General features: G+C 38.6%; 3 protein-coding genes across 3 annotated transcripts; 2 read left to right on the top strand and 1 right to left on the bottom strand.

Moving 5' to 3' along the window:
• The first annotated feature begins 243 nt into the window (after positions 1–243).
• On the top strand, positions 244–663 carry LOC106089824 (uncharacterized). Its single transcript, XM_013255816.2, has 2 exons — positions 244–400; positions 483–663. Exons 1-2 carry the CDS (start codon positions 336–338, stop codon positions 574–576), a joined length of 159 nt encoding a protein of 52 aa, XP_013111270.1. The 5' UTR covers positions 244–335; the 3' UTR covers positions 577–663.
• LOC106089823 (mitochondrial intermediate peptidase) lies at positions 626–3,117 on the bottom strand. The gene is made up of 3 exons (XM_013255815.2): positions 2,843–3,117; positions 1,112–2,773; positions 626–1,053 (listed from the first exon to the last, which is right to left on the bottom strand). Exons 1-3 carry the CDS (start codon positions 2,975–2,977, stop codon positions 748–750), a joined length of 2,103 nt encoding a protein of 700 aa, XP_013111269.1. The 5' UTR covers positions 2,978–3,117; the 3' UTR covers positions 626–747.
• A 3,927-nt stretch (positions 3,118–7,044) lies between these two features.
• On the top strand, positions 7,045–8,962 carry LOC106089814 (stress-activated map kinase-interacting protein 1). Its single transcript, XM_013255806.2, has 2 exons — positions 7,045–7,836; positions 7,903–8,962. Exons 1-2 carry the CDS (start codon positions 7,108–7,110, stop codon positions 8,878–8,880), a joined length of 1,707 nt encoding a protein of 568 aa, XP_013111260.1. The 5' UTR covers positions 7,045–7,107; the 3' UTR covers positions 8,881–8,962.
• Positions 8,963–20,988: the final 12,026 nt, after the last annotated feature.

Genomic DNA, 20,988 nt, shown 5'->3' with positions numbered 1-20,988 from the left:
AGCGCATATAAGACTAGCCTTTATGGATAAATAAAACACGTCCGCTTAAGCGGATTGGGTTTTCATTACCTTTGCCACTAAGTTTTGTAGAACATTTTGGCGAAAAGTCGAACTCAGTACTTGGCTTAAAGGCTGGTACCATGAGCGTGTTACAGAATATTCGCCGTTCGTTGTGGAGATCGTATTTTGGAGAAAATACATTGTAGCTATTGCCAGTAATTGTATGCAATGCGTTTCGTTTTAAGTACTCAAATAAAAACAGGTGTTTTTTCCAAACCTGTTCTTCTCAAAATTGGTGTGTAGTCCCAAGAACTCCAGAGAAAAAGTTATATAAAATGGCACAAAAAGGCAATTCCGCTGTAAATTTCTTTAAAAGCATTTATCACAACGAATTTCAATGGTAATTCATTTAGAGACAACCATCGCAATGTTTTATAACATGAAATAAAAACTATAACCTAATTTTTGTTTGTTTATCTCAGGTCCGTGGTCAAAAGTTTTGGACTGTTCTTTTTGGGCGTACGTATCGCTAAGGAATTCGTGGGAGTGGAAATTATGCCGGCCATAGCCCACTAGCTTGATGATTCCCTATTGTTTAAAATAGTTTCTTATAAGTATGAATAGATTGTATGGTTGTTAACATTTTTATTGAAAAATGTTTAATAATAACAGTAATAACTAAAAAAAAAACAAAAAATAATTATAACATGTGGTGTCGGCCTATTTTATAGAACTAGCTAACAATGGTCAATGATTGTCGACATGAAGCATATCTTTGATCTTGTCATTGTTCACATCGATTTCATGAATCAAGCTTTGGGCAAGATTCTTTGGTGTGAGATCACGTTGAAGAAATTTAGACACTAAGTGGCGGGAAGGCTTTCCTCCTCCGTGGGCTAGAACTTCTTGACGGTATTTTTCACCTGCTTCGCGATTGAAAGGATTCGCCTCGAAGTAACTCTGCCATATCCAAGATGCAATTGTCTTGGATATCAAGTATGAGTAATATTTTGCTCCATAACCAACCAAGTGGGAAAATCGTAGCTGCCAAGCCTTAAACATAATTTAGGTTTTTTTTTTTAATATTCGAATTCTCTTGCGAAATACTTACCGTGTTATTTACATATGGCAGACTGTAGTATTCATTTTGAGCATTCTTTAAAGTCTCGGTGGTGTTTTCTCCATGTTTTGATGGATCTCCGTGGTAAATTTGATCCAAAGCTGAATAAAACACTTGGAGTTGTGTCTCACTGGCTGAGAATAGATTTTTCGAAGCACATAACCTCTGCAGCATATCTTCTGACATTGGTTTGTGTGTTTGGAAGTGTTTAGCAAAGGTGCGTAAAACTCGCGGATCACTGGCAAAGTATTCCATCAGAACTGAGGGTACTTCTGCGAAGTCAGTTGAACACCTAGTGCCGGTCACATGTTGGTATTCTGTGCGAGCCAACATAGAATGCATAGCATGCCCCATTTCATGGAATAAATTGTCAACTCTAGACGGAGTGAGGAGGGTTGGTCCAGTCCAACGAGGTTGTGAGAGATTAAGCATTACCACAACAATTGGCAGTTGATATGACCCGTCAGACAACCGCTTGCCGCCTTGTATAGTGAAATGGCAGTCCTGGTTGGGTTTACCATTGCGCTCGAAGAAATCACAGTAGATGTAGCCCAGAAGGCCCTCGTTTTCGTGGACTACAGATAATTTGTAAATATCATTATGCCAAGATTCGCCCGGTTCCATTTCTGTGTTTTGTAGGCTAATGCCATATAGGGATCGCATTAGGTTGTCTAAGCCTTGCATGCAGCCACCTAGGCTAAAATATGGCAAAAACTCGCTGGCATTTGCATTTAGGGCATTCTTTTTCATTAGTGATGTAAAGTATGGCGTGTCCCAGGCAGCCAACGTGCTCTGTTGATTGCCACTATCCTTACGCTTCATCCTTTCCATTATGCGGAAGTCTGCCTCAGCACGAGGCCTCAAATCTCGTGTTAACTCGTCTATGAACTCTTTGACCATTTCGGGGCTTTCTACAGTACTTGAATTCAGCGCTCGGTGGGCATAGGTTTCGAACCCACATATCCTCCCCAAAGCATGTCTACACTTTAACAAATCCGTCAGCAATTCTTCCTGCCTTTCTGAGGGATATAGATACAGTTTATAGGCTGCTTCACGAGCTTGGCCATTCGTGGAGTTTGTGTAGAGACCGGACACAAGGATGTGATCGCCGTCGGAAGGGAAATAGTTCCGTATGGATTCTGGTACTTGTGCTCGTGGAAATGATGTTGGCTGAATTGCTCCGTGCATAAACTTTTGGCCTAATTGCAGAATGTAGTCATTTAAGCGCACCACTTTCTCCCTTTCATCCTCCTGTAAGTGAATACCGGATTGTTCAAAATCGAAGAGGAATAATTTGGCCACATGTGTATCTATGTCCGTGGTAGGCACAATATCGCCATTGTGAGTCACATGACTTAAGGTCGTATACAACTGCTTGTGAGTATTCAGGTGTTCCACTATACCGCTAATGCTGATGCAGGCATCCTCAGCAGCTTGCGCAAACTTCGCTTGAGGGTGAGCTACCCGTATGAACTCAGACAAATCGGCTACCTTGCACAAAGAGTCTGAGAGTTCATCGAATATTTGTACCATTTTTCTTTGCCGATTCGAGGAAATGGCTTCATCTATCAGTTGTGTCGTTTGATGAGTGACATTGTCTTTAAGTAGGAAAAATCCTTCATGGTCCTTAAGTTCTGACATACAGAATAAACCCTAAAGTTTCCACCAGAAATAAAGGAAAACATTGGAAATATATACATAACAAATTGGTTGTTGACCTACCACTTCATTGCGTGTAAAATTGATTTTCTTGTAGGGCGGCGAATTGAAGGCAGTTGCTAAAGGTGTCCATGTTGAGACTGACTTATGCCACCAATGTTTGGCCATATGGGAAGCGGGGTTTTTGAGCAGTAGCATAGTTTATAACTGTTTGAACGTTTTTAATGATTTGATTACTTATTGCACTTTTTTTGTTTATTTTTATTTTAGAACTCCAAAAAAACAGTCGGAGATCAGCTGACGACCAATGAGTAATAAGACAGTCCTAAGAAAAATAGGCCGCATAAATCGGGGCCTACAAAAGATTATTGTTATTGTAATCGTATTAGGTTTTCATCCATTATTCATTGGTTAGGTTCTTTTAAGCATACTGATTAAGGAACTTTGCAACTTGTTTAGGGTGCTTTCAGATTGACCTGGTTGTAAGTTGAATAAATTGGTCCTAATTCCATCTTGCCATCAAGCTGATCGAAGTTTTGTCAACACACACATAAAAATGTGTGTGCATGTGTGTATACATGTGCGTACACGAGCAGAGAAAATGCAAGAAAGAAGATAACAAAACAGAGAATGCATACAAAAATCTGTCAAACACGGCCCGTGCAAACAACACGTGAGACCACCTTTTTAAATCCGCCTTGGTCAAATGCAAAGGCTACCGCATGCGAATGTTGTTAATAACAGCATGTTGGATGCACTAACGAAGTTGAAAAGCATAAAGCTGTGAGCTCCGATCTATGTCATGAGAAGCTCAGCTAAGAGCTACCGGGAGCGTCCACAGATTGCGGATAGTGATGTTGGACAATCAGCGGTTGGCCCGGCTCTTGTAGATATTAAGTTCCTGTGATACTCGATATGAAAAGGCGAGTTATCGTCAACTTGAAATAACCAATGGCCATAACGTTCCTGCGGCGATTGACGATGATCGCTACCTCCACATACAAATATAGCTACGACAGCAACAGCTAAGGGAAGTAGCTTCGGTTTCGTTTGGTTAACACATCAGCTAACATTATGACCCGACTTTGCCTTTTTTTTCTTCCGTCGTTGAGCACTAAAGATTCAGTTGTAGCCAGCCTTGAAATAAATAAACCTCATTACTGGCTGGCTTGCCTATATATGACACACGATTCATTCCTTATAGGAATGAATGCTAATTCATATCACCAGATCCAGATATGGGGAAGTGCGGATATCAACGAAAGGGGTAAGCTGATTTTCGAATATATTATAAGTTGCAATCTGGCGATTTGTAATAAATTTAATAAATCTCTTCAACAGAGCAAAAGCCGCAAGGGCATTATACGATTTGGGCGTTTATAAAGCTAAGCTATGAAAATACATGGGCGAGCTGAAAAGGTTAGGCTAGGTTAGGTTTAAGTGGCAGTCTGCCATCAGACTCACTTTGACGTTTTCGTCCAATGTGATACCACAGGAACAGAAGAAGGAAGATACCTTCAAGTTCCTACCGTTGAACCATCCAGATCGCTTTAAAAATCCCAATAACTTGCGAATGTTTACACCCACTTAATCAAACAGGTTCTCAAAGAAATGAGAACCTAAAGTGGAGCTCGTTCTGAGTGCTAGAGCGGAACACACACAGAAGGTGTTCTATAGTCTCTTCTTCTTCGATGTCTACACAGCTTCTGCAAAAGTCGTTGCTGGCAACCTTCAGTCTTTCAGCATGTTTTCCGAGTAGACAGTGACCTTTCATGACTGACACAATGACTGAGACGTCTGTTCTAGCCAAGTCTAGATTAGGCCACATAGTTTTTGAATGGTCACAGCCCCCTCTTTGTGACCATCTATCATTCGTTGTCCTTCGGGCCTGGTTTTGAAAACTTAGTTTACATATCGCTAGAGGCATAACCACCGATTCCAGTATCCCTAGAATTTAAAGGGTAGTTTCTAGTCTCGCAAGCTTGTTCGCTTTACATTTCCCTGGGATATCTCTGTGCCCCGGCACCCAGAACAGGTGAATTTTTTAACTGTTCAGCCATCTCGTTGAGATATCTGCGACAGTCGAGGGCGGTTTTTGTGTTCAGAAATACGTTCTCCAGGGATTTAATGGCTGCCTGGCTGTCTGAGAAGATATTTATGCCAATGGTCGTAATGACATTAAATTTTAGTCACTCCACCACTTCCTTAATTACAAGGATCTCCGCTTGGTACACACTGCAATGGTCGGGTAACCTTTCGATATGACTAGTTCTAGATCTTTAGAGTACACCCCAAAGTACACCTGGTCGTTTAGTTTGGAACCATCCGTACAGAAGTCTATTTAACATCTGTTTTCAGGGATATCGTAGTTCCAATCGGCTCTATCGGGAATAGTGGTACAGTAATTTTTATCAAAAAGCTGCTCAGGTAGGGTGTACTCTACACTGCTTGGAACATCGGATATTGTATCAAGCATAACACAGTGTTCTTCGCCGCCACATGACCAATGAGAAAGCTCACTTAACCTCACGGCAGTGGTCGCTGCAATTTGGGTAGCCACTATGTCCAGAGGCATAAGATGCAGCATTAAATTCAGTGCATCAGATGGTGACGTCCTCAGTGCGGCTGTGATGCACAAACATATTCCAAATGCATGACACGCGATCTAAACCCCCAACTCTCTTTCAGGTGTACAGGGTAAGCGTTGCCTTTTTTCCCTTTCCAAAACGTTAGATTTTAAGTCCAGCCCAGCAAAACACGCAGGTATTTTGCGCTTTCTGTAAATGGAATATTCTGTCCTCCCAATGAGACCGGTTCCACTGTAGGCAACTTGTATCTCCTGCTGAAAAGAACTACTTCTGTCTTGCACGGATTTATACCTAGTCCAGTTTCGATAGCCCACTTTGCTGTTGCACGTAGATCTTCCTGAAGCATATCCCTTAGAATGCTGTGAAACTTTTTCCCAACCGCAATTGCCACGTCATCAACCACCAACTTTACACCTTTTTCTTCCAGAGACAATAACATATTATTAATGGCTATATTCCGAAGTAGAGGAGACAGTACACCTCCTTATGGTATTCTTGGGTGGAATTCTGCAGCTTTGTGAAGGATACATCTGAGACCTCTAGGCTACGGGTAAAACTGTATTTTATGGGGTAATCCCTGGCGTTACCCAGGGATTACCGCGTGGAAATGATAGTCAAATGTTATTCCCCTTCAGGAGTTTTATTATCGTGAGTACCCTTCCATTTCACGGAACTGGCTATTTTGTGCTAAGTTGCCACTTCTCACTGGTTTGGGGATATCAAATTTGGAAAATGTATCCCGAAATATTACTTTGGCGTTCAATATTTTCCAAATTTAAGGCCTCCAAATCATCCTGACTTGCATGGGATTCTTCTTCTTTTTTTACTTCTAGACGAAGGTGCAAGGGATCACATAATTTCCCGACTATTCGGTAAAATTCTATAAAAGGATCCAATTTTTGGGTTTTGCACCTCGTCATAAATTCTAAAATTTGGCGAATGTGTTTTCAACGGTAATCGTTTGTTTTTTCGCAAATAAATAAAGTAAAAAAAAGGAAAAAACGAACCAAAAAACAAACAAAAATTATGCCGACAATGATTCAAGCGACAAAAATTTATTTTTGCCATTTTCCTCACTACAAACAGAGTACTACTTATTCGCCTATTTTCTTTCAGCGTTTTGCCGACGACAGCAGTTTGACAGCACTCCGCATGGAAAACTGAACAGAATAGTCAGCTTAAGGGTTGGTATTCTGTTCTGCTTTCGGAAAAGTCGCTGAAATGTTTGTTTCGCGAGCGAAATTTGACATTAATCATTTGTTTTCATTTTCATACCAAAATACGATTTAATCTGCACTTAAGGTTTTATAATTTTTCGCAAATAAATAAAATAACAAAAAGAAAAAATGAACCATTGAAACTAATATAACAGACAAAATTCACGCCGACAATGGTTTCAAGCGTTACCACTAAAATTTATTTTTGCCATTTTCCTCACTATAAACAGTGTACTGCTTTTTCGCCTATTTTCCACCAGCGTTTCACCGACGTTTCTTTTTTATATGGAGTTTGACAGCATTCCGCCTAAAAAGCTGAACAGAATACTCAGCTTAAGCTATCAATACCTTTTATTATGATGACACATGTGAGGTGTCATGTAAATTGCTCATAAGGCTAGAATATGCTATTACAGCTGACAAGCTAACAGTTATCGATAAAATAAAAGAAGAAGAGAAAGTTCTCGGCAGGACTTCATTATATCGTGAAATTTGGAAAAGAAAGAACTGATCTGAGATTATAATGGCAACATATTCGAATCCACATTGGTTACTATGCCATATACGCAATTCATTTATATCCACAGACGATACGGGCATGTGTGAGACGGTAATGGTGAGCGATGATCTGCCCAAGCATTATCTCAAGAAATACAATCAGGGAACTCTACAACAACAACATCTTAGACGTTTCTTAGGCCAGCAACTTCCAACGCATCACCGAAACTATGATCCACCTCTGCAAGAGGTTGATTTTTTTTGCTACCCAGGTCTAGACCAAAGTGATGATGAAGACGTGGACCTAACTGCACAATCATTTGACATACAAATGGACCCCGAAATTGGATCTTATCGTTTTCGCTCCAACACAGCTCAAAAGTTGGAAAAGATGGACATAGCTAGACGCAAAGCAGCCAAAACGAAGTGTGTTAATTATGAAGATGAAATTATACAACCGGAACGAAGTGATTTCTTTGTCCGTAAGCTAGTCAAGCCACAGCCAAAACTGTCACTGGAAAATGGAGCTGAAGGAGAGGACAGTAGTGATAAACTCAAAAGTAAACTCTCCATACAGTTAGCAAATAGTCCCAAACAAGTGATGAATAAATTTCAAGAATATGCTAAATTCGATGGTACGTCCCAGTCGGGAGTTCAAACCAAACGCATCAATGTATTTCTTAGTATGCTGCCCGAAAAGGAAAGAAATTATCCTCTGAAAATATGTGTTCTTTCACATGCAAAAATATCCGATGTGAGTATATATTTGACGCTTCATAACCATAAACAGAATTTGCAAGTTATTCCCCAAACTGTTTAGGTTATTGGACTGGTGTGCTACAAAGCTAGCATTAAATTTCCCAACCTTCCACTGAAATCTATACGACATTATGGCCTTTACATGACTGAAGATACTGATGATCTGGAAACTTTTCCACCATTAGATAATTGTGAGCCATGCTCCAAATTTGGATTTTCGCATCTTACTCTGGCCGAGCGCAGGAGTTTGCCGAACTTTCATGGCGCTCCCACAAAGTCCATGACATCGGAAGAAGATAAAGCACGCATAGCAGCCATGGCTGTGAGTTCGCTCAATAGTAGCATAGCAGGAGTTGATGGAGCGTTCGACGACCGAGATGATGTTGATGGAAATCAAAATAATACGGGAGGTGAAGGCCGTGTTGACGACTTGGAGGAACGTATTTTAAGTCAAGATGATATGTTAGAAGCTCCCGTGTATCGTACTTTTACTCTGAATATCATCGACAAAAAATTTTTCAAAACTGAAGTGATATTGGGTATATCAGGCGAACGAATTGAAATTGACCAGCATAAGCATGGCAAATTTTGGACAAAGCAAAGAGCTGTCACCTATCCAATAGATGCTGTGGCTCACTGTGAAATTGTCGAGAAGCGCACTATGAAAGCCATACTCCGCATATGGCTAAAATCGGCATCGGCTATAAATCCGGCAAACATGAATGACACCAAATCGTCCTCCTTGAATACAACAGCTCATTCACCTTCAAGCCCTGGACATTATCCCCACTTTGCATCACCTTTCAATTTTCTAAATAATTCTAGTGTGAGTGGCAGTACCTCAGCAAATTCATCTTCCAACCAAAGTATTCGTTTCAAGCACTACGACTTTGAGACTACACTGCCCATTGCCGAGCAGATTTTAAAGAAACTCAATTGTATTTTGGGAGTGACGACCTCCGAAGTTCGCCGTGAATTTCTGAATGTCAAGCAGCGTAAAATGGAGAAAAGTCAAGCCAAGAAGCACCTCAAATTGTAGTATCTAAAAAATGTCTACATGCAGTGTTATCGTTATTTACTAAAATCTTGTGTGACAGGAAAATGTAATAACCTCAATTCTGTATTATTGCAATATGAATCACAACATCATGAAGTGTACCAATACTATTAGGCAATAGTCATTACCATAAGGGTCACTGGTTTGGAAGAAGGTAAATAAAATGCATAAATAGTGAATAAGTTATCGATAACGCTATGTAAACGCATATCTACAGTAGTCAACAATATGGTTAAAAATGCTGTAGCATGATCATCTCAATGTATACAATGGTTTCACCCAATCTCATAGCAGCAGGTTGTACGTACGGGATTGACCCGATAGAGTCCTTTATTGGCAACGGCTGCCGCCTCAGTGTACAACACACTGCTACAACAACAACATATTCATCCTTTTTCTGGTTGTCGAAAGCCGAGAGCTGCCGTAGTCGAAGACCAATTCTAGATTTCGATGTATTATGTAACTTATTTGCCTTAGGCAGTTTGGTAATAGAACTATCTTATAAGAACAAAATAATGTTAAATTATGTTCCAAGCTCTTCCTACAAACAAGCGTGATGTACTTAAGAGCGAAATTAACATACACAACGTTGTCGTTAAAGGTTTCTGGTCGTCGACAATCATAATACCATTTTCAGTGATTCGCCGATGAGAAAAAGGCCTGTTTCCAGTTTGACAGTATAGTTGTGGTGCGACGATCTGCAGCCATACAATATCCGATTATATGAATTTTATAAAAATGCTTAAATTCGGCTACGCGTTCGACAAACGTAATAGGGTTGATTTTTTGACTTTGAAATTATACTTGCGCCCAATGTGAATTTGACTCCCAATCATATACACAAACTCAAAAATTGACTTTGGAATGAATTGGAATTTTAATATGCAGCTGATCAGCTTTCCGCGTCCTTTCGGTTAAACATTTATCCCTTAAATGGTAATTTTATCCCTTAAATGGAAATGTAGATCAAGACATCTGCAGAAGTTGTTGGTAAAGACACCTGAAACCCAATAACAATACTAGTTTCTAGAGTACAGTAAAGTACAACAATATCTTTTCGTGATTTTTCGAACATCTTCCAGCTCAAGATCATTTTCAATACTTGTAAAAGTTGAGCAAGTGTGTGTTATTATTCAAAACAATTTGACTTAAAAACAATTTGACTTAAAAAGAAAATTTTAAGTTAGGAATTTCGTGCTATTTACAAAATCCTTAATTGTTTTCAATGCCCCTCCACCTAAGTGCCGGTATCTGCTAGACGTGAAAGCCGGGCAATGACAAAGGAAATGCTACAATGTCTCATCATCTTCACCGCATGCCCTACACATGCTAGCACTTGCCGCACCGATTTTACATACGTGAGCTCGTAGTCGTATGGGTCCCGTTATGATACCAATAGCTATACTAACCTCCTTCTTGCTTCCTTTCAGTAATAGCCTCGTATTCTCATGATCTGGATCCCCCATAGGATTTTCGCCGCCTTACCGACCGTTTCGCTGTTCCACAATGTTGCATGCGTATTCGTCGGTCACTCCCTTAACTCGGACTGCGTCGACCCGAAAGGCTTCGGGTTAACCAAGTTTAACCAAGATTGAGTCCTCTGGCAGTCCTCTGGCCTTCACCGCCAAATCGTCTGCCCTTTCATTTCCCCTTACTCCGTTATGGCCCGGCACCCAAACGATGCGGATTTTGCCAACCTCAGAGAAAGCGTTAATCCCTTTCTTGCAATGCAAGACTGTTCGTGACCTTACCGTCCTGATTGTTATTGGCCTTATGGCAATTTTACTGTACGTAAAGATGTTCACACTCGACGTCCTCGCGTTAGCACCACACCACCTCACTCATTCCGTAATCGTCCAGATTTCCGCCTGCAGGACCGTATTATGGTCAGGCAGTCTAAAACAGATCTCAGTGCCTGGGTTCTCAATGTAAACCCCCAGGCCCACTCTGTCCTCTAGCTTTGATCCATCCGTGTAACATGATCTTCCAGAGGGCTGGTTTGACTGGTTAGTGGATCGTAATTTCTAATACGCCATGTATCTTCACCAGCATCTTTGTCAAATTGATTAAGGTGCCCTACATACCCAGATAAGATTATTGAGTACGGTGCAGAGCATGATTTTGTTTCGAAATAGGGCTCACTAAGTCCTCCAACTCTCCTTAGCGCAGCAAGAGAGAAGAACAAATATGATCTCGAGCTGAAAGATGTTCGAAAAAATTGCAAAAAGATTTTAGAGATCAAAATAAAAGCGTGCAAAAAGATGTACAGCAATATCTTTACGCGGAAGTTGGATTTTATTGTACTGTACTCCACACACTAGAATCGAGTTTTGTTAATGGGCATTAGGTCTCCAAGCTTCTTTTCCCTGCTTGTTTCTATTTCACAAATACTTACATCATCTGCAGATGTCTTTATATGCAATTTCCTATTCCAACATTATGGGTAAAATGTATTAAATGTTTGTCCGAGAGGATTCGGAGAGCAGCTGATCGTATATGTAATTTCAATAGCAAAAAAATTTTAAATATCTCTGCGCGGAAGGTGATATGATGAAATAATAATAGGTCTCAATTTATGGACACAAGCAGAAAGGTAGTGCCAATTGTTTTGTCAGCATCAGTAGGAATGACCGTCGTCTGTCACTTCTTTTTATTGGCTTCATCTCGTTGTATGAAATGAATGCAGCATGTCCACCAGATTATAAATCATGGCCACTGGCCAGCGGTTTGTTGAGCGCTTGCATGTAAATGTGCCAAGCATTTGGTCCATTGTATCAACGCCCGATTTGTTGGCTTTGTAATCCGAAATAGCAAACGGCTTCTTTTCAGTTTGCATGTCTACACCGCAAGTACAGAAAAATTACCGCTTTGTTCTTCTTCATATGAACATAGTGCTATATCGGTTACGTTGAAGCCGAACAATATGCTGTTAATAGGATACGTATGATTTTTTTTGAAATCCCGAGGCATGTCTTATTCGAGCGCACTGTTCCAAATGCGGGTTTCTTCCTAATCAATGTACGCGCCAAATTCAAAGTTGTAAAAAAATTGTCGGCATAAATTGTGCGGCCTGTATTCAAATATCTCTCCCAAAGTTGAAGTACAACATTCTGCCCTTGATCGACCTCTCGTGCCTGGTCAGGCAATTTCCCAGAGTAAATCATTCCTGGGACGGGATAAAATGATTTTGAGCCGCACGTCCACCATATATTTTTACCGGTACTTGGCAGGTTTCGATGGAATGTATTGTGTGAATCAGGTGCGGCCTTTGTATAGGAATAACTGCTCATGAACTGTAACCGATCAAGCGGAGTGTAAGCCGTTTAGACTGCAACATTTGCCAAATATCATCAATAGCCGTAGTTTTGCTGTTGATTAATCGCTGTTGTCGCGTATTTCCATTGTCGAATCTAATGATAATGCAGCTTTATATATTGCGCAGTGCGTTGGGCCCCATAACTCTTCAAGAGGTTCACTATTCGATTCGTTCGCCAGTTCATTGAAAACATCTGCTCTCCCTTTATAAAATCAGTCGTTTCCAATGAATTGGCGAACAAACCAAGGCCGTTAGTTTTAGAAAGTTTGTGCAAGTTCTTGTGATAAAATCGTGGTTTGGTCTCAACAAGACCTCCTTAGCAAGTCTTTGTCATAGGCATGATTCGTAATGATTCATTATCCTGTCGACTGGTTTCCCCCACCAACAAAATCCGGTAGGTTTACTTGAAAATTCCTTTAAAAAATTTTACCATTCCTGGTTTTTTTTCAGCCTTTGGACATACTCAGAGATGTTTATTTCGACTTATTCGGAGGTGTTGCTATCCTTCTCCCATTAGAGAAAATTTACCATTTTAGTTACAAAGAAGTTCAGAAGCAATTATTTTATGTCAACATTTCTTTGTAAGCAAATGACAACTGATTCTTCCAAAACTCCTTTTTCCGGTTGTGGGAAATGTAAGGAGGCTACCGTAGCGCAGAGGTTAGCATGTCCGCCTATGACGTTGAACGCCTGGGTTCGAATCCTGGCGAGACTATCAGACAAAAATTTTCAACGGTGGTTTTTCCCTCCTCCACAATATACAGCGGTCAAAAAAAGTATTCATCATTATCAAAATTGATAATAAATTCATAATTGAAGAAAATTTAAAGTAAACAAATAATGCAGTTTTATGCAATAGTTTATTTTTCGTAATATGTTTTAAAATAAATTCAAAAAATAAATTTAATTAGCGCAAAAAATGCAATTTTATATAATAACACCAAAAACAGAACAAAAAAAGTATTCATCATTGATGTGCTATCATCAAAGTCAAATTCAAATATTATTTGGGAATCCCCCTTTTCTGTTTTATTTAGTAAAGGAGGCTTTGCCCTTGACAGCAAATATTTAATTTCATTGAAAATATAGTTTTTGTCAAAATGGGTCGTAAGCAAAACGAGGTTTCTGATGAGGTAAAAGTTTTGATAATAAAACACCACAGGAATGGTTTAACTCAAAAAACTATCAGTGAAATATTAAATAGACCACGATCTACTATACAATCCATCATTAGAAAGTGGACAGAAACGAAAACTGTTGACAATAAACCAAGATCTGGTCGACCAAAAGCACTTTCAGTTGGAGATGTGCGTTGGCTAGTGCGGCAAGTTCAGAAAACTCCGAAGACAAATGCGACCATTCTTCGTAAAAACACTATGGAATATTTAGGGAAGGAAGTTACTACACAAACAATTCGAAATAAACTCAAAAGGCATAGTTACAGAGGAAGAACTGCACGTAAGAAGCCCTTTATAAATAAAATAAACCGAGTGAAAAGGCTAAACTTCGCAAAAATGTATGTAAAACAGCCCGAATCATTTTGGAAAACAGTCATTTTTGCAGACGAGAGCAAGTTTAATCTTTTTGGGTGCGATGGAAAGGTCATAGTGTACAGAAAACCAAATACAGAGCTTGAAGAACGAAACACAGTTGCTACTGTAAAACATGGTGGAGGTGGTTTAATGGTTTGGGGGTGTATGGCGGCTTCAGGAGCGGGAAATCTTGAAATTATTAATGGAGTAATGGATCATAAGTATTACATTGACATTTTAAAGAGGAATTTAAAAGATAGTGCTGTAAAACTTGGGCTTGGTAATAACTTTCAATATTATCAAGATAATGACCCCAAACATTCTGCTTTAAATACCAAGATGTGGATGCTGTATAACTGCCCCAAAGTCATTAAAACTCCTCCTCAAAGTCCCGACTTGAACCCAATTGAACATCTTTGGGAACATCTCGAACGCAAATTGAGAACGCGCAATTTTTCGAGCAAGAGTCAAATGCAACAGGTGATAATGGAGGAATGGACTAATATAGACCAAAATATAACCGCTAAATTAGTCCAATCGATGTCAAACCGTTTAAAAGAAGTTATAAGACGCGGTGGTCGAATAACAAAGTATTAATTTTTTTAAATTATGTTATTTATTTTTTTGTTTTTTTGCAATGATGAATACTTTTTTTGTTTAATTTTTTGTGTTCAGCTGTAAAATGGCCCTTTTTGTTCCAATAAATACTATTTTTTTCTTTAAAAACAATGAAATTGTGTACATATATATCACATAAGCACTACTGCATCATTAGTTTAATATGTTTTTATTCCAATTGTCTTTTGTAGACTTATTAAAAAAAAAACATTGAATGATGAATACTTTTTTTGACCGCTGTACTTTAATTGTGTAAGTGAGTCTGTAATGGACTGGCACTCTTACCTAACCTTTCCCCCCTAATGCTGGCAACATTTGTGAGGTACTCTGCCATGTAAAACTTCTCTCCAAAGAGGTGGCGCACTGCGGCACGCCGTTCGGACTCGGCTATAAAAAGAAGGCCCCTTATTATTGAGCTTAAACTTGAATCGGACTGCACTCATTGATATGTGAGAAGTTTGCCTCCGTTCCTTAATGGAATGTTCATGGGCAAAATTTGCATTTGCAATGTAAGCCCCTAAGTAGACTTACATTTCGAGTCACATCTATGTTAATAAAATATCTGTGTTACACACATTTATTTATTTGAATGTCAAATGAATGACCAAATGTCCCGAATGATGTTTGTACATTTTAAAAACTGCCGGTTAGATTGACTTTTGTAAGAGTTCTTATTTGTTGTTGCTTTGAGGATAGATTTTTGTGTATTGGTTGACATTTCGTTTTATGCTATAACTGACTTCAGATTAAAAATAGTCTAGGAATTTTGTTCCATCAAGATAACTTTTATTTTATGCTGTTATTCTTAGCACTGTGTAACAAGTGTAGAGGGCGGCTATATGATTGAAAATAGTCATATCAGTGGTTTATGATTTGTTTCCATTAATAGCTGTCCATAACTTGAACGCCGAGTAGAGCGGAGAGCAAACTCGATTAAATGGCAGAAAATAGTTCCAAAGCGTTTTTCGCGCTTGTTTACATTGTTGATTCTATAAACACAAATGAACAAAAAGAATAAATACATAAAAGCAAAAGAGTGGAATAAACAGAATTTTAACACCGATCAGCTCTGATTCTCGCATTCACTGTGGCAAAGACAATTTTTTTCTCGCATGAAAATAAGCGACAATAAGTTCGGCTCGGCTTTGCTCGGCATCAGCGCGCACTCTGTTCGCACCCTTAGACTTCGCTGTTGAAGAACTTTCCGAGATTGTCAGTATTTCATCTATGTTGGTAATTGGATAACGATTGTCAATATTGACTTCATTCGCTTTTCTGTCAATAGCGACTTAGGCTTATGCTTTTCCTGTGTTTTGTTCTATATTTCCTTTCTTGTGGATATAATTATACCGTTATAAGGCATGAAATGATTTGGAATTTTGTGCTAATTTCATGTTTTATTTAACTAGTGAATTTTTAAATTAGAGTTTAGGTGATACAATTTTTTTCTCAAAACGTATTTTCAGTAATGGCGAATTTTTTCCAAAAATTCAAATTAGAATTTGTTGTAATACCAAATCGGTCTGTAGGAATTTCGTAGTTTACGACACAAAAGATCTTAGAAGTCTCTGTACATTGCCTCATTTTAAAGATGGATTTTGGCAAAGCCTTCTATAGAGATTTTAGAATTACATTTTCTGATCTATTTTTTTCTTCGGAGAAATGAAAAAGTTTCTTTATTTCTGCTATTATGATATTTATGATAGTTGTTCCTTCATACAGTGAAGGGTTTTATCGGTTAGCCAATTATTGCTTCCGAATGTTTTATTACATTATTCCCAATTATCCACCAATGGTTGTGGGTCCTACACCCAGTTCGAATTTTTCCTTCTTATCTCTTAGGAACGTAGTTTGGACGTCGTAATTTGTTTCTGAAGTATCTTAATACTCGAGACTTTAGATTCTATACTTCATTTTGGGTAAAATATGCGGCCACAATAGAAGCATTTCGATGTACCTCACTTTTGTTTGGATCGGAGTTGTCCGATATTTCATTACTTGCTAGATTTATTTTGTAATTTGAATTGTATTGTTCGTTATTATTACGTTGGTCATTGTTTTGTATCATTTTTAAGTCCACTGGATCTAGGACTTAAAACTCGATCGAAAATGTTAAATTTCGACATTATATAATTTTTATAAATTTATTTTTGTTGCTATAGCGCCTATATAAATTTTTCAAAATTTAAAATATGATAAAAAAACTTGTTTTAAAAAACTTTTTGTTGAGCGCTCTGCCTTCGGAGCAGTTTGACTATGTTACCACATTTACAAATGCCGTCAGTATGTATCAGTGACGGAGAATATTAGTTAAAAATGTTTTTTTGTATTTTCGCCAGGATCGGAACTCAGACGTTTTTTTGTTATAAAAACACACGATCTTAAGGGTGATTTTTTTGAGGTTAGGATTTTCATGCATTAGTATTTGACAGATCACGTGGGATTTCAGACATGGTGTCAAAGAGAAAGATGCTCAGTATGCTTTGACATTTCATCATGAATAGACTTACTAACGAGCAACGCTTGCAAATCATTGAATTTTATTACCAAAATCAGTGTTCGGTTCAAAAAAATCACCCTTTATAATTGTGAACGATTTCAGCGTTAATATGGTAGTATTTTACTCCAAGCCAAGGTAAATTAATTTAATATGTGATACAGATAGATATACACCGTACTTCAAAGTGAATTTTTCCACTCATACGTTTTCTGGATTTCTTTTAACTAACTGTTGAGCTGTAGGCAGGCATATTTGTGAACACCTAAAGCTTAATATGGTCTTAATTTACTCCAAGTGAAGAAAATTAACTTAATACGAGCATATCATTTGATATAGATAAATGTAAATCGTACTTTAAAGTGCCAAGGACGTCGAGTGATTTAGTAGGCCTTTCTTATTAAAAACACTTTCGTTTAAAATTAAATAAATTAATAATTCAATTGTGTTTATTAAACATATAAAATGAATAAAGAAAAGTAAACGTTTAAAGATTGTATGAATGTTAAGTGCGCCGGTTGAGGTGTTGTGTATCGCTCCGCGGTTGATAACAGACTGCTACTCTAAGCTGATATACGTGCAGCATAGGGTTTGCATACATTGATTCTAGTTAGGGGTAGCCGTGTGTGACATCTCGGCCAATTCTGACACCAAATCGTCCTCGATTTGAGATTCGTCGTCGTCATCGTCCATATCATCCAAATTGGGGTATAGGCCACACCACGGTTTGAGTTTATCGGAAGCGTAAATTGAACTAAATTTACGTGATGTCATTTGTAGTCCAGGTACATCCTCAATTAAGTAACGATCGTTGGGGCGTACCTTCGCAATCATGTACGGTCCTTTGTACTTAGGTTCCAATTTTCGCGATTCGCCAGTAGCACAGGGTTCGTTCTGGATGACAACCAAATCGTCTTCGGAGACTTACGAGGGATTGCATGTTTACTGTCGAATCGAAGTTTCCATTTTTCTCGCTGTTGTGAAATATTTTCCAAAGCAATATTTCGCTTCTCTTCGGGTGTATTTTCGTTATTATTTTGGTCCAGATCGTCTTGTATAGCGTTAACCAGATGGTTTTGGACCACGTCATTGATTTTGAAATTGAAAACAAGTTCGTTCGGTGTAAAACCTGTGGTTGAATTAATCTGAGAATTCACAATCCATTGAAATTCATTCAGTTTCGTGTCCCAATTCCTTGGATCATCAGTCGTTGTTCGGAGATAATTTAATATAACAGCATTGGCTCTTTCTACTTGGCCGTTAGCACGAGCATTCTTAATATGTACGATGTTATGTTGCCCGCAGTAACTTTCAAACGCCTTGGATGTAAATGCAGTATCTCTATCAGATATAATCTTTCTCGGATTTCCAAAATAACCAGATATTTCGCTTAACACGTTCAATACAGGCGAAGTCTTAGTACTTTTGACGGCTTTTATAGTTAAAAATTTTGAAAATGCGTCGGATACTGCCAAAATATGAGTGTTTCCTCTTTTTGATCGAATAAAAGGTCCAAAATGGTCTATATGGATTAAATTAAATGGTATTGGTTCGGGTGGTTCAAAATGCATACGTCCTTCAGGTTTCCTCTTCGAATGCCGTCTGCTGATGTTCTTCCCATCTAAAGTTATCCATTTCCGTCTTATGCGTCAAGAGGGTTAGAGGTTTAGAAATGATCGAATAATCGGGCACAAATTTTCGGAAAAATCCTGTTAGTCCCAGGAATCTCCGGATTTCAGTCACATTTTCGGGCGGCTTAAAGTTTTTAATTGCTCTTATTTTCTGCTCTCCTGGCCTGATACCGTCACCACTTACGATGTGTCCCAGATAAATAATTTCTCGTAGCATAAATTGCATTTGTCGAGTCTAAGGGTCAATCCATATTTTCCCAATATCCCAAAGAATTCTTCGACTAGTCTCAGGTTCTCAGATATCGTCTCACTTGGATGGATCAGGTCATCTAAATACGCAAAGATTTCCCGTCGATCCATTTCTCTTTTGACCTGGTCTATCATTCGTTGGAAACACGCTGGAGCATTAGCCAGTCCAAATGGCATACGATTATATTCGAAATGACCGTCCGTCGTTACAAACGCAGTATACTTCTTCGAATTTTCGTCTATTTCGAGTTGATGATATCCCATCTTCATGTCCAGGGTAGTAAATATCCGGTTACCAGCTAATTGAGCGAATTGCTCTTCCAAAACAGGCATAGGATATGGCGTCTTTGCCGTAATACTATTTAGGAGTCTGTAGTCCACGCATAGTCTTTTCTCGCCGTTCTTTTTCTCGACCAATACGACTGGAGAAGCGTACGGTGAATCGGAAGGTCTAATGATTTCGCTTTTCAATAAATCGTCTACAATATCAGATACTATAGCCCGTTTGGCGAAGGGTATACGATATGGTTTCAAATTTATCGGCTCGTCCGTCTGGAGTTGTAGGACCATCTTCGATATTGTACATCTACCAAGTTCAGTAATATTGAAAGCAAAACACTTACGGTTATTGGTGATTATATTTTTCAGCTCTGATACCTCGTTTTGATCCATAGCGTTACCGATGTTTATTTTGTAGTCAGCTTCCAACCAGCATTTATCGCCTTCAATTACGAATTTATTTCCGTCGCGACACAAAATATCTCTTCCCAGTAAAATGTCTTCGGGTAGCAGTTCATCTCCCACCACAAATAAATCAGAGTTTAGAACATGACCGTCGATTTCGAGAGATGCGACAATCTTTTCTGTGCATACATATGTTCCTCCAGCAAAACCGGTCAATGGTTTGGAGCACTTTTCTACGTTGTCCATATTTCTCACAACCGATGCACGAATCAAACTTATCGGACTTCCTGAATCAATAAAAGATGATTTTTCGTAACCGTTTATTCGAATTATCTTCACACAATTATCGTTGGTGTTTCTATCGGTTATTTTATTCACGTTTAATCTTGCCTCGTTTGGTCGTTTGCCATAACAGTCTTCACTTTTATGATTCGTCTTGTTGCAATGTGCACACCGTTCCTTTCTTTGCGCTTCGGGACATTTGATCGAAATGTGACCCTTCTGACGACAGTTATAACACTCTATCTCACTACCACTTGGTTTGTTATCGTTTTCAAATTTACTTTCTGACGGTTTGCTTTGGTATCTCGTGCCGTTTCGATTTATGTTGTTAAATTTCATGTCATTCTCCGCGTTTCGATTTTTACCGTCATATTTAATAGAATTATATCCACAGTACGTATTAATATCTTGTAACAGATCGTTCAAAATTAAGTATCTTCTAGAAATTACTTTTCTTAAATCACTATCGTTATTTCCGTTTATTATGTGATGGGCAACCTCTTCTTCCCGTAGGCAACCTCTTCTTCCAATTGCAACCATCCTATAAAAGTATTCCTGTGGAGATTCATTAGCATACCGATACGATTTCGAAAGTTTTATGTGAACACTAGCCGGGTTTTCATCACAAGGAAAATCTTGCAAAAATTTATTTCTAAACTGTTCCCACGTCACAAAGATTTCCTGTGTATCAATCCACAGTTTCGCTGAGCCTAACAATTTCTGCTGCACCACAAATAATATTGTATTATCCGACCATCTATACGCTGATTTTAACATTTCAACTCGTCTTACGAATTGTATCGAATTTAGCGAATTATTATTCAATTGGTCGAATTCGGGTAATAAAGAAGCAACATCGCGAACGTTTTCAATAGGATTTCCAACCGAAAATTCATGAAGTGGAGCCGTAGTGCTCGCAGGTCGTTGGAATGTGTTTTCGCCGTTTTGGTTCACTACACTCGTCTGAACAACCGAAATTAAATTTTTCATCATATCAGTCAGAACATTCATTTGTGCTTGCAACATCTTGGCACCGTCGTCAACCATTTCGTCTGATGTCGCAGAACAATATTCTGAACTTCCCGCAGATAGAAAAACTTCGTCACCTTTCACTGCCTCAGTTAAACGTTGTACTAATTCAGCCTTTAATCCCGTACACGGCAGTTCTTTCTCACGTAAAAGGTCTTTCAATTGTTCCACTTTTAAATCGTTTATTTTTATCATTTTGCGTCGAAAAACACTACGTCGTTTTCTTTTAAATATTCCTTTATTTTTGTTTTT

This window comes from Stomoxys calcitrans, chromosome 5 (assembly GCF_963082655.1).
Source record: "Stomoxys calcitrans chromosome 5, idStoCalc2.1, whole genome shotgun sequence".
In the NCBI taxonomy this organism is placed as follows: domain Eukaryota; kingdom Metazoa; phylum Arthropoda; class Insecta; order Diptera; family Muscidae; genus Stomoxys; species Stomoxys calcitrans.
This window is presented reverse-complemented; position numbering and strand designations above follow the sequence as displayed.

Coding starts and splice junctions, on each gene's coding strand:
- LOC106089814 (XM_013255806.2), top strand. CDS start 7,108: ATGGCAACATATTCGAATCCACATTGGTTACTATGCCATATACGCAAT. Junction 7,837..7,902: donor CACATGCAAAAATATCCGAT/GTGAGTATATAT, acceptor CAAACTGTTTAG/GTTATTGGACTGGTGTGCTA.
- LOC106089824 (XM_013255816.2), top strand. CDS start 336: ATGGCACAAAAAGGCAATTCCGCTGTAAATTTCTTTAAAAGCATTTAT. Junction 401..482: donor TATCACAACGAATTTCAATG/GTAATTCATTTA, acceptor TGTTTATCTCAG/GTCCGTGGTCAAAAGTTTTG.
- LOC106089823 (XM_013255815.2), bottom strand. CDS start 2,977: ATGCTACTGCTCAAAAACCCCGCTTCCCATATGGCCAAACATTGGTGG. Junction 2,774..2,842: donor ATTTTACACGCAATGAAGTG/GTAGGTCAACAA, acceptor TGGAAACTTTAG/GGTTTATTCTGTATGTCAGA. Junction 1,054..1,111: donor TGCCATATGTAAATAACACG/GTAAGTATTTCG, acceptor ATTATGTTTAAG/GCTTGGCAGCTACGATTTTC.